At 50.0% G+C, this 16,326-nt stretch overlaps 1 protein-coding gene across 1 annotated transcript; it reads left to right on the top strand.

The window, feature by feature from the left end:
* Positions 1 to 256: 256 nt before the first annotated feature.
* CSRNP1 (cysteine and serine rich nuclear protein 1) lies at positions 257 to 15,876 on the top strand. Its single transcript, XM_072854785.1, has 5 exons — positions 257 to 415; positions 7,357 to 7,552; positions 9,917 to 10,176; positions 10,549 to 10,845; positions 11,997 to 15,876. Exons 2-5 carry the CDS (start codon positions 7,381 to 7,383, stop codon positions 12,978 to 12,980), a joined length of 1,713 nt encoding a protein of 570 aa, XP_072710886.1. The 5' UTR covers positions 257 to 415; positions 7,357 to 7,380; the 3' UTR covers positions 12,981 to 15,876.
* Positions 15,877 to 16,326: the final 450 nt, after the last annotated feature.

Here is a 16,326-nt window from a genome sequence, read left to right as displayed (position 1 = left end):
AGGTCCGCGCCCGCTTGTGGCTCCCCAATCCCCCCCCCCTCCCCCGCGTGTCCCGACCCCTTCCAGGGTCCCCCGTGTCCCCCGCCCGCCTCAGCGCGGTGCCGGCGGGGCGGGGCGGGGCGGGGCGGGGCGGGGCGGGGCCGTCCCTCCGCGCCTGACTCAGCGCCCCGCCCACGGGGGGTGGGGGGGAGGGGAGGGGGCAGGAAGCCGGGCGGGCCGGGCGCGCGCCGGCCCCGCGCCTGTCACCGCCTGCGTCAGAGCCCGGAGTTTTCCACTGACGAAAAAGGGCAGCGCGGCGCGGCGCGGCGTCAGCCCGGCCCCGGCAGCGGCAGCGGCAGCGGCAGAGCGGGAGGCGCCGCGCCAGGCACCGCCGCTGCAGCCGGAGCCGCCGCGCCGAGACCCGCCGCCGCCGCAGGTAGAGCTCCGCCGGGGGCAGCCGGTGTCGGGATGGGGCTGAAGGGGAGCGGGGGCGGGGGCTGCGCCGCGGGGGAGGCTCCGCGCTCCGCCGTCCGGGACTGCGGGTCGAGGGGCCGGTGCCAAGTGTCCGGCGCGGTGCTCGGCCGTCGGGGGCGGGGGGGGCCGGTTCAGAGCCGGGTCGGTGCTTGCCCGTCGCGGGGTCCGGTGCGGCGTCCGGCGCGGTGCTCGGCTGTCGGGGGGCCGGGGCAGAGCCCGTGCCGGTGCCCCGCCGTCGGAGGGTCCGTCTCGGTTCCCCGCCGTCCAGACCCGGGCAGGCGCGCCGCGGCGGCGCCGTCTGGCCGGGCCGCTTCTGCCCGGGGGCGCGGGGAGCCCGGCGGGGCTGGGGCCGGGGCCGGGGCCGCCCCGGCGGGAGGGTCCGGGAGCCCCCGGGGCAGCGGGACCGCGTTCCTCGGGGGGGGCTTTGCTGCTCCCCCGGCCCTCCCGCACTTTCCCATCGGCAGAAAACGCTGCGCTACAGCTGCATCTAAACACCTCTGCATTTATTTGGAGTAGCGCTGAGTTTTCCCTCTGTCAGTTAAGGCTCTGCTCCGTCTTTACGGCTGCGGTTCCAATTTTCTGATGTTGAAAGAAAGGCGGGGGGGGGGAGGTTGGGGGGAGCCTTCCCGGCCCGCTCTTCCCCAGATCTGCCCGGCTGGGGATGCTTTCCCGTCGCTACAGCAACACCTACCGACCGGCGCACGGATGGGCCGACCGACGGACGGGGAGCGGCCCCCCCCGCCGCCTCCCGAAATAAAAAATCAGGGCTTTTACAGCGCACTTGAGAAAAAGGAAAAAAGGCAAAAAAGACCCAAACTATTAAGTTTTCTCAGTGTGGGGTTTGTTTTTTTTTTTTGCTTGTTCCCCCCCCCCAGCATCCTCCAAAGTGTCTGTCACCTCCGAGTTACATAATGTCGCTGTAGGAAGAGGCTGACACATAGGGACAGCCCTTTCCTAAAGCAGCCCTGCCTTACTAACGTCTGTAGTGACAACGCCTCGGTGGGATGGAGAGAAAACCCTCACGGCCATTTACAAACCTCAAAGTCTTGTCATTTGTTACAGCGAACTCATCAGCAATTTTTTTTTTTTAAATTATTTTTCTTTTTCCCCATGATATTTTATTTTATTCCTTCCCCCCCCCCGCCTCTGCTGAGCAGTTTGCAGATGAGGCCCGTCAAGGTTGGGGGGTTTATTTTCGGGATGGCGCGTTTGTTCTCCGTGTGGAGAGACTCTGCAGCTCCCGGCAAACCTTTAATAATTCAGCGCAGGAAACGCGTGCGTATATATAGCAGGCAAGGTAATGCACAGCGTGTACCTACAGGAGGACAAATATGGAAACCTGGTGTGAATTATTCATGAGGTGTAATCAAATAGAGGATTTTCCTAGACAAAGCACACTTCGCTGTTTTCGTATTTATTACAGCACAATCTGCGCCTAGTACATTTGAACCTCGTTTCATTTGGGCCGTGTCAGATAACCTTTAATGTATTTGCTAATGTTTCTTATTTACCTTTCAAGCTGTCAGCGAGAAATAAGGGCTTGATAGAAAAATCTTGAAAAGCCTTTTTCTCTGTGGCCTTCCGAAAATTACTAGATGGAGTAAATGCTTCTGATGCTCTTCCCAGGGAAGGTGTTTTGCCTGTTCAGTCTCTGGCAGGAGAATAAACTCGTGGTGCTACGAACTGATTCATGCTCCTGCTCCGCGGCACGGGGTACTTTGGGTTTTGCTGTTGCATAGTAGGCAGAGGCTATTTTTAACCGGAGCAAGGTTATGAAACCTTAGACCCAGCTGGGTGAAAATAATCTGGTGTGAACTAGAAAGCACAGCTCGCGTGGCTGGGAACACGCGTGGGACCGTCCCCCGGAGGGTCCTGATGGGATGATCCCGCTCGCCTTGGCCCGGTCAGCCCCGAAATTAGGAACTGTTGTCATCGTGGAGGCTGTCACAGCGGCGCTGGGGAAACCACTTAAGTAAATATGCAAAGAATTAAAATAGTTAAATGAACAAGCAATGAATCAGTGTTGATAGTGTGGTGATTATTAAGTAACCCAGAGGCGTTACTGGAATCACTGCTGCTGTTAGACATCAAATATCTGGGATAGCTAAACGGGAAGCTCAGCTCCGCACCAGTTTTTGGCGATACTCGCACCAAGGTCGCCTGATCCGCAATAAACAGCGGCGTGCAAATAAACACCGATCCCAAAAACTTCCCCAGGTTTGCTCTGTGAGTCGCCTTCGGAGCCGTACCTGGCTAAAATATGCAGTGGTGTTTTTTAAACTAATATTTACTCCTGCTAGACCTGCACAGCCACTGCGGCTCAGGGGGAGGGAGCGGGAGCTGCTCTGACTCACGGCTCAGCAAAGTTAACTCGCTCCCGGCGCCTGAGCCCTCGTCCCGGTGTGTCGGGAAGAGTCCACCTTGGCTTCCCAGGCTGCAGCCAGATGGCTAGGCTTGTAAAGTCGGCAAACCGGCTCAAAAAGTCACTTGAAAATAAATACTTTTAGTGCGTTGCACTGAGGTTTGGGGTTTTTTTTGTTTTTACCCAAATTGCTTTGCAGAAGAAAGTTTGCTTTCAATAGCTCATGCACAGATTTGGGATCCTTCCATTCTTTAGGATGCTCCACCGACGGAAACCCCAACATTTAAAATATCCTTGCTCGTAGGTGTTCTCCTGCAATAGCATGGGAGTTGTGGCACAAGCAGCCGCAGCTGCTGGACTTGCTGGGAGAATTTTCCTTTGCCTTGCTTGCACTGCTGCATTTGCCTGCCCAATGCAAAGCACATATACAGCCCCAAAATACAACACCGAAACATCTTCGCCGCATACTTCTGCACAAAGCCACGATGCCTCTTTGTGCAATCTCTTCTAAATAGACTAACTGGACACTGGTAGGGGTTTTAGTTGCCTTCCCCTGCGCTTGGCTAAACAAATGCCAAACCTTCTTAAATCTAAATTACTCGAAATATTTACTGTTGAGACGTCGTCCAAGAGGAGGATAGTTAAAACATTAATTCCTCGCATTCCAGTGTATTAGGGCTTTACCCTGCGACTTGTCGAGCACCAGAAATGGGACTTTGCAGATTCGATTCCCTTCCCCCCAACTAGACAGCCACCCCCCCACTCCTCCCACTCAAACTTTAATGCTTTAAAAAAAAAAAAAAAGGAGGGAGAGAAAAAGAAAGGAATGCACATCTGGGCTAAATATTTGTTAGAAAGTATTCCCAGGATAGTGGGAGTTCTGGTGCCAGAGAGGAATTCCTGCGGGTTTGATCCATTGCATTATGTACTTGTTCCAAAAGCTGTTTTCAGTAAAATAGATGAGTAAGAAGTCTTAGCCAAGAACAGAATGTCTTTTTTGGCAACTAAAAGGAAGATAGGATTATTTTATTTCAGGTTATGTAAAAAAAAAAAAAAAAAAAAAAAGAAAAGGTGGTAAAATCCTGTGCTCGGTGGTGCCTGCAGAGATTTGCAATGGCATGCACAGAGATAGACATAGATATATAGATACTTGGGGGTTTTTTATGCTGCTGTGCACATTTTTGTGACTTCTTTGTAAGACATCAATGTGGATTTAAGATTACTTGCGGAATTACTGCAATTAAAATATCCTCTCTGTGTCTGAATTGGCCTCTGAGTCTTCTTGGCTGAGCGGCCAGTGGTTTCGGCGACATGGCTTTCAAGGCAGCATCCAAATCGCTGGCATGAATTCTGCTCCCAAGTGCTGGGGCGAGGAGGGAGAGGAGAGGATCATCTCTGCGTTGACAGCAAAAACCCCCGTCTGGAGGATTTTTGGGGGGTGGATACAAGTAGACACGGATGGGTGCAGCCCCACTACATCGCCTGTAGCTCCTGAGAAGGATTTGAAAACTTGACCGGGAAAACGTCGCAGCTGTAAATCAGCAAAGAGGGAGAAGGCGTTACGGGGGAAAATTAATGTGTTTTGGCTGGTGGGCAACAGGTTCACCAGCTTTTTCCCATTAATTGAGAATCATGTTTGCATGACACCTACTTTGCATTAACAAAACAATAGGTGTTTTGAATAAGGCAGCATGCCAAAGGTGGTTTTTTTCTGTACATTTGGCTTATTCTCATAGATGGGAGATGCACACACCTCCCTTCATCCTTCTGCCAGACGTGGCTAACCAGCCATGACAGTATTAAAAAAAAAAATAAAAAAATAGAATTGCACCATCTTATACACAGCTTGCCGTGGCTCTGGCTTGGTGTTTGTGTTAATTTGGTTAGCTCGCTTGAGGAAAACAGTTTGTTTTTCCTTGCTGTGTGGTTTGGGGGGAGGTGGTGTGGCTTGTGATGGGTGCTGTTGGGTTTGCAGGTGACCTGAGCATCAGGGCTGCGTTGCTCTGCAGCATCACGATGTCCACCTTCTCGCTTCTGGGAGTCCTGCAGACCGGGTAATTCCCAGTAGAAATGGATGCTGCGCAGGGTTGGATTTGGTTTGGGGCTTTTTTTTTTTTTTTTTTGGTCCGAACCTGGGAGTTATCCCCATTTCAGGGATGTGATCTTGGCTGCCCCACCACCCTCCAGTGTCTCCTGCGAGGCTTGGATGTGGTCAACATTGCATCTCTGAGGGCGTTTGCTGTTGGCCATGTGTCCTATGGGCTTTTCGGGGAGCTGGTTTCTCCCTCCCTTGGCTAGACAATTGCATCCTTCACCAGCAACTTCGGAGGTGTCCTGTGGAGCAGCAAGCGGTTGCTCTGCGGTGCAAACCGATGCTCTTTGAAGTCACGTCTGGGGTTTTTTCACAAAGTTTTTGGCTGCTCTGGGTGGACGGTGTGGTCAGCTGGTATGAGCGAATGTCCGGCTGCAGCCCAGGCTTTGGTTCGGACCCCTGCCATGGGTTTGGAGGGTTTCTTTGCTCCTGGGCGTTTCTTAAAGCAAATGTGAGACAGAGCAGAAGGTACAAATAAAATAAATAAATCAATAAAAAGTTTGTAAATGCAGCCAGGTAGCTGGTTTGGGTGTCGTGGCTGCCTGCGAGCTTGCGCAGGCAGGAAAGGGGTTAATCCAGGTGTCAGGCAGGACATGTGCTGCTGGGGCTGGAGGGTGGCCAAATCCACCTTCTCCCCATCTGTTTTGGATTAAGGCCAAAAAACCAACAATCCCTCCATGGCAAAACCACCTGCAGCTCCGGGGCTGCCGAGGAGGCGGCGGGATGGAGGGGATTGCCTCTTCCCGGCACCCGGATTCGGGGGGCTGTGGGGGATGCAGCAGCCCCATAGGCGTGTGTTGCAATGAATGATTAACTTCTTCAGGCCGAGGAACTGCTTCATCCAGGGATTTTTTTGACCTTTTAGGAGACTATTGTCTCCTGGGAAGCTGTTGGTAAACATAATTAATGAGGGCTGGCGTAGGGCTTTGAAGGCACCGCGTGTGCTCCCGTCCTGCTACGTGTTACCGTGCGGCGCAGTCGAGATACTGAAAATCCCATCGTGAGGAGGTTTTGAAGCCCGTGTGGTTTCTGTGCTGCCTGCTCGGGGCTGTCAGGAGGGTGGGTTTGGTGGTTTTTGTTGTTTTTTTTTCTTTTTCAGAGACTTAAATTAACTTCAGACATGCAGAAGAGGGTGAAAAAGTGCTACGGTTATAAAGAACAAATTTGGCCAGGGGAGGAGTTTCAGCTGGCGGGAGGGGATGGGGACCAGGTGTCTGGCACCCCTGTATCTGCTCAGTCACCGTCCCGGGGCTGTATGTGTCTGAAGCATCCCGCTGTCATCTGAATTTCAGGGATGCTTTGGGTTTTGCCTGTTACCTCTGGTTTTATTGAAGCGCTGGGGTGGCTGGTAGCATCCCGCAGTGCCGGGGCTCTCCCCTCCTTTCTGGAGGGAGTTTCTGGGCTGGGGCTGCATCTCTTCCACCATGGTTGTGCCTTACAGCCTGGTGGGATGGGGTCAAAGCAAGGCACTCCTCTGGCAGCAGCCTGGTTCTCAGCTTTGGGTATGGCTCATTGGCTTCAGAATAAGCTGGCAGTGACTTCTGTAGAAGCAGGGGCATCTGGTGCGGTGTTGCCAGCGTCTAAAAGGAGAAACAGTCCATCGTCTGTGCAAGAGCATCCCAGGTTAGGTGGGCTCTGATATCCGTTAGCCTATTGTAGGCAAAGTGTGTAGCTTTTGTGCAATTTCAGGAGACAAAAAACCCACAAACTTTATAAAAGCAAAGGTTAAAAGATGCGACAAAGTTATTCTTGTTTTTTCTTTTTTTCTTTAAGATGAGCAGGGGAAAAGCATGCAGGAAATTTAGGAATCTAGGCAAGTACGGAGCTCCTTTGGTTTTAATTAGCTGCGTTGGTTTTTAATTGCTACTATGCTTGATACATAACCCAGCCTAAACAAGAATAGCTTATTGAATGGGGGACTGACTATGAAAGGCACCGTGAGGAGAAGGGCTGTTCTTCACAGTTGATATATTTGTATTTCAGTGCTTCATTTAATAAGTCTGTTTCCCCAGGGGGCTGTAGCAAGTAAATCATGCCAACAGATTGTTCTCTGCAAACTGGCTTATTTTTGTAATTAGCAAGACGTTAAAGCTGTAACTGCATAGAAAGCGATCTGGGTAAGGAGTTAACATAAAAGAATTAGTAAGCAAAATGTAATACTTATTGTTTGATAACATTTGTGTTGATTGAATTGGTTTCCGGACAGTTTGTTGTCTGCAACAGTTGGGTTTTCTGCAGCGTCGTAAAATGGGAGAGAAATTCAGCAGGTGTGCACAGCGAGGGTAGTAAGGTGTGGTTTTTGGGGGGAGAGCACTCTTTGGGAATCACACACACGTGGCCAGGTGGACCTGGTGGAGAAGTCTTGCTGGGGGTTAAAGCCATCCTGCTCATCACCAGAAACTGCCAGTATTTCCCTCGCTTTATTTTGCTTTTCTCCTTTGTTTTCCAGTTATATGAAAATTACGGCATCACCATGAGCGGGGTATTGAAAAGGAAGTACGAAGAGCTGGGGGATGACAGCACCTACTGCTCCTCCTCCTCCTGCTCCCCCCTCTCCTCCTCGGCATCCTCGGGCTGGGAATCAGACGAGGAGAGCTCCCGCGGAGAGCCCAAGCCCAGCTCTGCCTTAACGCCCAGCTTCACCCGTGAGTATCTCCGGCAGCCCCTCTCCTGGGATCAGACATGCCCGCGCACGGGTTTTTTGTAGCGTGGTGGTGCGTTGTCACCTCTGTCCATGCAGAGACCCCCTTGGAGCACACCTTCATGGGTGGAAGCAGCCGTGACACCAGCTCCCTGTCATTACACCGATTTATCTTGTTTTTATAATTGGCCAGCATCCTCAGGGTAGTCTTTCTCAGCCCTTCCTCTCAGCATTTATCATTCCTTTATAACGTTTTTGCTGAAGTCCAAATTTCCAGGAATAGAAATCCAAGGACCTGGGTGTGCAGAGACCTGCAGGTGTCTCCAAGGCGGTGCTGCAGGACCATCCCACCGTCCCTCAGTCCCCTGTCAAGCTAGTCCATAGGCAATGACTAAACAGACAGCCAAGGCCTTTAACGCTGGTTTTTAAAAATGATTAACCAGTAGCGTAATTACCATTTCAGAACTAGTTTCCTACGTAAGTTGGGTACTTTGCCAAAGAACATGACACGCTTGACATTGCCTCCGCTGTTAGTACAGATAAATGCTATTTTGTTTTCCCAGCAATATCAGTTTTGATAGCTTTTAGGAAAACACACAGAAGACAAGGTTGTAAAATCCTTTATCTGCCATGCGAAGGGAAAAATAAAAAATACAATAGGGGACCATCTTCATGGAGGAGGAATAGTCCAACTGAGTAAATTGTACTGAACACCCACTGTATATAGCAGTTAAGGTCCACTTAGCAGACATACACAAACACGCAGTGGTCTGAAAAGGCTTTAGAAGTCTTGTAATAATAAAGCGTCTCATTCTTGCTTGTCTTCCCAGGTTTTGTGACAAAACAATGAACTTTTTGTATTCTCTGGCTCAATTGGAAAAGGGTCAGGAATGGGAAAACAATTTCGGAGGAGGGGTGTGGGGAGGGAGAAGCAAATGCCAAAGTGCAGCAGCTTAGCCGATAGATGATCGCGGTGGTTAACTTGCCTTTTGATAAAGAGCTAATGTTTTAGAAGACTGAGTCAAGGTTATTATGAAAATGCAACGTGCAGTGCAAAGATATCATCAAAGCGACTGCAGAGCCCAGTGTGAAACCCTCAGCCATTTAGCAGAAGCTGCTGACGCAGCTGGGTGAACGCTTTTTTTTTTTACATATGAAACTGAAATGCTGTATTTTGGCAAGCGAGACTTGTGAAACGTGAGTGCAGCTAACTGTCCAGTCTTGCACTTTCTCAGCCTTTGGGGCCAGCCAAACCAGCCGAGCCCCTTGGGTTTTTGGCAGTCCTTTCGGTTGGCTCCCTGCAGTAGGGCTGCCTGTGGCTCTGCCATCCGAAGAGTGGGGCTTGGATCCCAGCTCTGCAGGAGTCACCCATCCTTTCTGGCTTGTTTTTTTTTCCATGTTCTCCATGGTGGCAACCAAGACATCCATGCATCAGCAGAGAATGGGACCAAAAGGCCCCACCACCGAATCTGTGTATAGCTGACTTTTGTTCCTGACATGCTCATGCAGCAGAAAAAGCAGCTCTCTAACCCAGTACCACTGCGTTTTGCTTTGCTTTCTGTGGCCACCTACGTTCGTGGAAACTCATTGACTCTGAAGCTGTCCTGGCTAATTAGTCCACCTCCATCTGCTACGTTTGCACGTGCAAATGTGCAGAACTAGGTATCTCTGGAGAGGCTCCGCTTTAAATGGTGTGTAGCGTGTTTGAACAGTTTAAGATAAACCAGAGTCATGTATTGCCATGTTTACCCTGGGATCACCTGCATAAAGATTAACATCTTTGCAGCTGCTCTCAAATGAGTCTCTTGAGAATAAACTATAGATTCATAGTTCCTCCCAGTGGATGGTGAAAGGAAGTACCAGAAAAATAGCCGTTTTGGCTATTTTCTGCCCTGCCACAAAAGCTGGAGCCACGCAGTACTGGAGTGTCGGTGCTCTGGCATCCCGGGAGCAGACCGCGAGCTCTTGAACGTGGGGCAGGGTGCTTGGGTTTAGAGCGAGACAGGCATGTAGGACGGTTTATTGCTTGTTCATTATGCTCTGCTGCACGTGAAGAATAGGCAAATGCATGTTTCCTGGAGGAAGTCATGCGGGAAGGAGAAGCGGCAGCCGTTTCTTAGGGCGAATCTGATCAGTGACTCCGATGCATCAGGACTTGGCTTAGTTTCCTCTCCATCATCTAAAGTGTTAGATCCAAAAACACCAGAAGCCATCAGGTGATGCTGTGACCTTATCCCGTCATGTTGAGAGAGTAATTGCAAGTCCTGCCTGTTTGTAATATTTACAGCCTGTTTGTAATATTTCTGTCCTGTCTGCAGGATGGCCATACTGACTTTGTGCTTTTTTTTTTTTCTTCCTCCATTTTTAGCCACGTCTATCCTGAAGAAATCCAAGCGACTAAAGAAGAACAATGTGGAGTTTGACCGGGTCACTGTGTTTTACTTCCCACGCTGCCAGGGGTTCACGAGCGTGCCTAGTCGTGGGGGCTGTACCCTGGGGATGGTGAGCAAACACAGCTCCTCCCGGCAGTTCACGCTAGCGGAGTTTTCAAAGGAGCAGGAAAACATTCGTCGGGAGAAACTCGAAGAGAAATTAAAAGAGGAGAAGTTGGAAGCATTGAAATGGAAAGTGAGTAGGAGCGTGGGGTTGGGTTGGTGAGGAGCGGGTGGATGTCATTTGTTAATGGCCATTTTTTAGTAGGAGCCTCTCTGAGACCTGGGGTCATTGGTCCTTAACCCTATTTGGGTCTCCAAAAAAACACAGGCTCCAGTGTGGGATTTTCAGCTCAGTTCTCCACCTTTGAAAAGTGATGGAAAAGACACTGAACTCCATGTGTCAGGTATCTGTCAGGTCTTTGGGGGCTCTGACACAGATTTTGGTCTTGGGGTTGGCCGCCATGGGGGGCAGATCTTTTCCTTTCTTGTTTCTCCTGACCTGGGGGTGCTGATGGCTCTGTGTCCCCAACAGGTCCCTAATGCTTTGCCCATTTTTTGCCCTCAGCTAACCATGAACGGCACGAAGGAGTCAGAAGAGGCCAACCAGCTCACCATCGAAGACATCTCCAGCGATGACATCGACATTAGCAACGTGGACCTGGAGGACGGCTTCTTCCTCCAGCCCTACCCTGCCAAGAAGAGACGCGCGCTGCTGAAAGCCGTAGGGGTGAAGAAGATCGACAAGGAGGAGAAGCGGGAGCTGCACAACATCCGCCTGTCCCGGGAGGACTGCGGCTGCGACTGCCGGGAGGTCTGCGACCCGGAGACCTGCAGCTGCAGCTTGGCAGGCATTAAATGTCAGGTACTGCCCTCGCCTCTGGGCACAGGCGAAAAGCCGCGGCTCCAGCTGATGTGTATGTTAAAGCAGGGGGGTACTGAGCAAGCAGGACAGAGTTAGGGCAGCTTGTAAAATTCGCCTGTTCCCACCTGCCCTCGGGCTGAAGCAGGCGAGAAAAGCTCTTGGAGATGCTCCCCAGGCTGCGAGGCAGATGCCGCTCGAAAGCGTCCGCTTCCCAAATCACATGTGCAGCCGTCCTCACGCTGCCGCTGCAGCCGTGGGGATGTGCCCAAGCCTGCAGCGTGAATGCACCCGCCCTGTCCGTCCCCGCAAGACTCGTACCTGCTTGGTCTTCTGTTGGAGATGGGACACGTGGGAATGTCTTCACAAACGAAAGCTTCTTGCTCCTCACGCGAGGCTGTGATTTCTCCTCCTCCCCCTGGTTTTATTTTTTATTTTTTTCCCTTGGTGTGTATCACAACTCCCAGCGCGCTCAGGCGAACGTGGGAGTGTTAGCTGAGCATCAGCCCACAGCTAGCTGTGCAGACCACCTGCAAAGTGGGATAATCCCTGTATATTCGACTAGCTTACTATATTTTTAATTTTATTTTTTGTGGGTGCCCGCCCAGATGTGTTTGGGGAGCCATATTCCCTATTCTGGGTGCTGCTCGCTCCCTCGATGCCATGGTTGCAGGCTGGGGGTGGTGTAGGGTGGGTGTGCACAGGCGGGTGGGTGCAGACAGGGCAGGCGGTGCTCCACGTGCGTGTCACAGCCCCCCCAGCGCCTACTGATAACAGGGAGATAAAGGTGCCGCAGATGCCTGTTGAGTAATTTGTCCTTGTCTCAGCAAGGGGCAGAAGCTCATGATACGGATCAGGTATGAAATATCATGATGCAACATACAAAAACCCATGTTTGCCTCCTCATGTCTACTTTTGGAGCGTTATATTTTGCTTTTTTTGAAACCTTTTAACTTTCTTCAGTCGTACTGAAATCCATCTCTTTTATGACAAGCCTTCAAAAGAGCAGGGGGTCTTTTTTTTTTTTTTTTTAGTCTGCTTTTAAACCCCTTAGCTGTTACTTGGTTTCTCAGGGCGGGTGAGTCACGGGCGGTTTCGATTTTGCGCTGCTGGGTTCTGTCCTAACCCTCTGCCTCTGCTTCTCCCCACACCAGATGGATCACACCTCCTTCCCCTGCGGCTGCACCAAGGATGGCTGCGGCAACACCGAGGGCAGGATCGAGTTCAACCAGGCCCGCGTGCAGACCCACTTCATCCACACCATCATGAAGCTGGAGCTGGAGAAGCAGCAGCAGAGCAGCGAGAAGGTGGTGGAGGCCGAGCCCCCTTTTCGGGAGCGGCTCCCACCCTTGGGATGTGCAGCAGGGAAGGGCTCCTTGGAGGAGCGTGCCGTGCCGCTGGCACCCGCCTTCCAGTTCAGCCCCGACCTGGAGGCCCTGGGGGAGAACAGCTGCAGCAGCGACATGACGGACTCCTCCATCTCCTCCCACCCCAGCGAGGACCTGGAGGAGCCCTACGAGAGCCTCCCCTCCGACAAGTCCCAGTCGGACGTGGACGACGACGGCTTGGCACGCATCCTCCACTTCAATGACTCGGATGCGGAGGAAGAGGGTGGCCGCAGCCAGGATGACCTGAGCTGCTTCCACCCCGTCGACTTCTTCATTGAGGACCATGGCGGCGAGGCCAAGCCTGTCCCTGGCCACTTGTCCCACCTCTCCGAGTGCCTGGATGAGAACGCCAACCAGGATGGCGGAGGTTTGCTGGAAGATGCTGCCCACGCGCGGTGCGATGGGCTGTCCTGCTGCGCCTCATCCCCGGCCGAGCCCTGCTCCAAGAGCTACGCCGACCTCAGCCTTTCCTCTGACTCCTTGGATTTCTTCCAGTCCTTCTCAGACTATAACTTGGGACCTCTTTACAACTCCTTAAAGGAGTACGAGAACCTTGATAACTTCTCAGCGTTACAGTTTCAGTTGCCTAATTTCCCTGGCTTCCCGCAAGCCGGAGATCAGGGCTCCTGTTTCTTGGAGTCCCTCATCGGTTTGTCCGAATCTGTCCCCGAAACCCCGGCCCCTTTCACAGACAATCAACTTTTGGAGGATGCCATCAAGTCATCGCTGATGGAGACAGTGAAAGTGTGAAACGCCCGCATGGCTGGGGTGGGAAGGACCAGCACCGGAAGGAAAACAGAAGAACAGTCAGACGGGCAAACTTTCACTGAAAGGATGATGCGCTACTCAAAAATAAGGAGGAAAAAACAACAACAAAAAAAGACTTGCTAAGCAAACAAACTATTTTTGGTCTTTATAGAACGTGGACGTTTTGACATACTGCAGCAACAATCAGTTCTCTCGCTGTTTGTGCAAAAATTTCTAAACTTTCATGGTGGGGTGGGGAGGGAGGGAGGGAGGGAAAAAGACTTTCATGTATGAATTTCATTGTGTTTTGTATGAAAAGACCTGTTGAGAAATACTCCTTGCTAATGTTGCCAGTCGTACACACAGCCCCTTCTAGAAACGTTTCAGTGTTGCAGGAACTTTTTAAGACAACTTTTTGAAGCTGTATTTATTGTGAAAATTTGTGGTTTGCGTAAGAGTTAGCCCAACACGCTCTTATGTTTAAATCTGACAAGGTTTACAGAAGAGATCCATACACTATATACATAATCATTCTTCATCTATTTATTGCAAATTCCAGAATTTAACTAGCCACTGAAGCTTGAACTAGCATGAAACCTTATTTAAATTGGTAATACCTCAGATGTATTATGTGTACAATCATATTTTTTTGCATAATATATCTGTATTTATTTATTTTCTACCTGTAGTACATGAATAGCACTGTGGTTTATCAATGACCTGGAAGGGCAATAAGGTCTTCAGCAGCACCCCTCCTAAAGACAACCCTGTTTTTTTCTGAGTCGGAAAGGTGTTGGCTGTTTGGTCTTCACTTTACATTTCTAAAAGAGCTGAATGCAAGCAGGTGGGAAGGGAGGGATGGAGGAAACATTGGTGCAACGTCCTTTGGTTGCTATCAGCCCTCTAGTAGACATCGTGATGGTGTCTGATCTCCGAAATATCGCTATGGAGAGGAAAACAAGCAAAACGCTCAGCTATTCAAGAAATAACATGAACTAGCTCTATTTAAACAACATCAAAAAAAACCCCAAACCCTTTTCATAAATTATTTTGTAATTTATTTAATTTCCTAAGGATTTGGCAATGAGATCTTTCCCGATCAATTATGGTGCCTGAATATGCAGAGGAACCGTTAGCAGCGAGGGGGTTGTAATGAGAAGGACCTTTGCAGCCTGGGGGGGCTTTGGGAGAGCAAAGCCAACAACAGCAACACTGTGCTCACGCTCCTCAGCAAGTGCTCCTTAGGGCTCCCCGATGCCGAGGGTATCGCAGCTCCAAAATCCAGTTGGTCAGACTGTTTATACTATTTTTTTTTTCATGTAGGTAAATCAGGTAAATCAAGTAAAATAGATGGATATGAAGGTTATTGGGTTATTTATCCTTTGTGTATGGTTTTAGAGGGAAGAAAAAATAACACCTGAAAACAAAGCTGTTTAAAATGAGAGAAATCATCGTGTTTAGGAAGGATATTGGGGGCCCTCTTGGTCTTTTGCTATTTAAATCAGTCTGAGAACATGACACTATTTGGCCATGAGATATAACTGGACATAAAATCTGTACGTCAGTGATACACTAAGTGCCTATGCCAGCGGTATGAAAAAAACAAAAAGGCTTTAAAACCTACCGGCTTTGAATCTCCCCCTTGGAAAATGGAAGATTTGGTGATGGGAGTGATTCCCGGCATTGCCGGCAGCGGGGGGAGGCGGTGGCTCTGGCGGCTCTGGCGTCCCAGCCCTGTGGCCCTGGGAGCGGGGCGCTGGTGGGAGCTCCCGAGGGGTGCGGGGCCACCCAGATGGAGGGAAGAAACCCCAAAATACAGATTTGAGGATTTTTCCATTGGCTGAACTGTTTATATCCCCACGACGGGGATGGTGCTCTTGGGTACCCGCTATTCGACAGGCGCCTCGTGCAAACCTGCCGGCAATTTAGAAAACCTCTGGCGTACGAATGTGGCGAAGGCTGGGTTGTTTGGGGTTTTTTTAATCATTATTATTACTATTTAACTGTACATCTCTGGTATTGAGCCGGTCAACTTGGAAGTGGAGCTGACCTGCCACGGCCGTGAGCGGGTGCTCGCCCTGCGCTCGCTGCCGCATCCTCCTGCGAGGCATCGCCCCCGGGGACTCCCGCCGGGCAGGAGGGCGACTGTAGGAATACTACTGGCAGATGGAGGATTTCCTGGATATATATATATATATAAAATATTATTATTTTTTGTTGTCGTCGTCGTTTCTTTAGACTGAAAAATCCCCATTGGTTATCTCCTAGGTGGTAGTTTCTATCCTTCAGACTGCATCAAAAATACTGACAGTTGAAAGTCTGGTACCATTCTGTATTTATTGGCACTAATATATTTTATAACATTCCTAGGTTTCTCTGCATATATATATATTTATATATATAAAATATATACATATATTTTATATATATATACACACACTTTTTTTTAAATGAATGACGGGGATAGACTCCTGCCTTTGTGGATTTTTTTCTATAATTTATTCTTTTTATTTGTGTTGGTGCCAAAAAAAAAAAAAGATTTTTTCTCTTTTTTTTTTTCCCAGGGCACTGAATTGTAAATATATAATTTTTTTTTTTTCTTCTCGGTATCTGTGTAAAAAGTTGCCTGTTAAACAGTTTAAAAACTGGGTATTTATTGACACAATCTGTAATTATCTAATGTATTGATTGAAACGCTTTGGTTTCAACATAGCTTTATTTTAGCTTTCTTTGTGTATATATTGTGATTATGTTGCTTAAAGGTACAAGTTAAAAAAATGCTTTATTTTTACCTTATCCATTTGCATTTGTTTATAAAAAAAGCATATTTGTCTACAGCTGCTGTCTCTCATTTCATCAAAGCAATATGAAGAAATTTCCATTACACTTTCAATAAAAGAATTTTGTTTGAATATGTCAGCGTCTTCGCCCTGTTTATCCTTTACTGTGGCTCAAAAATTTGGATGATGGGTGTGTACGCTGTATTGCATGTCCCAGTTGTCCCTTCTTTGTTTGTTTTTGGCTTTTTTGGCCCCTTTTTGAAGCTAATGAGTGCCCTGGAGTTCCCACCCCAAGTATCAAGATGGGAGCATCCTACCAGGGCAGGAGCAGCCCTTGTCCCAGCCTGGTGTCCTCCAAGAGGCTTCTCCTCAGCTTGGGGACCCCCGTTGCTTTTCTCACCCCTCCCAAAAGCAGCCCAGGGAAGAGCATCCCCATACCCTCGTGCTGGGGGAAAGGCACGGGGCGGGAGCCTGAGGGGCTGAGCACTGGCATGGGGCCGGTCCCATAGTGGGAAACCAGCCATAGGGTCAGTCCCCGGGGCGAAGGGGACATCTTCCCTGGAGGAGGC

Source organism: Ciconia boyciana, chromosome 2, assembly GCF_034638445.1.
Source record: "Ciconia boyciana chromosome 2, ASM3463844v1, whole genome shotgun sequence".
NCBI classification, from domain to species: domain Eukaryota; kingdom Metazoa; phylum Chordata; class Aves; order Ciconiiformes; family Ciconiidae; genus Ciconia; species Ciconia boyciana.
Note: the sequence above shows the minus strand (reverse complement) of the source record. Positions and strands in the feature narration are given on the sequence as shown.

Excerpts from the sequence above, each read along its gene's own strand:
- CSRNP1 (XM_072854785.1), top strand. The coding sequence starts at position 7,381 with ATGAGCGGGGTATTGAAAAGGAAGTACGAAGAGCTGGGGGATGACAGC. Across the intron at positions 7,553-9,916 it reads CTTAACGCCCAGCTTCACCC|CCACGTCTATCCTGAAGAAA; the intron begins GTGAGTATCTCC and ends CTCCATTTTTAG. Across the intron at positions 10,177-10,548 it reads TGGAAGCATTGAAATGGAAA|CTAACCATGAACGGCACGAA; the intron begins GTGAGTAGGAGC and ends TTTTGCCCTCAG.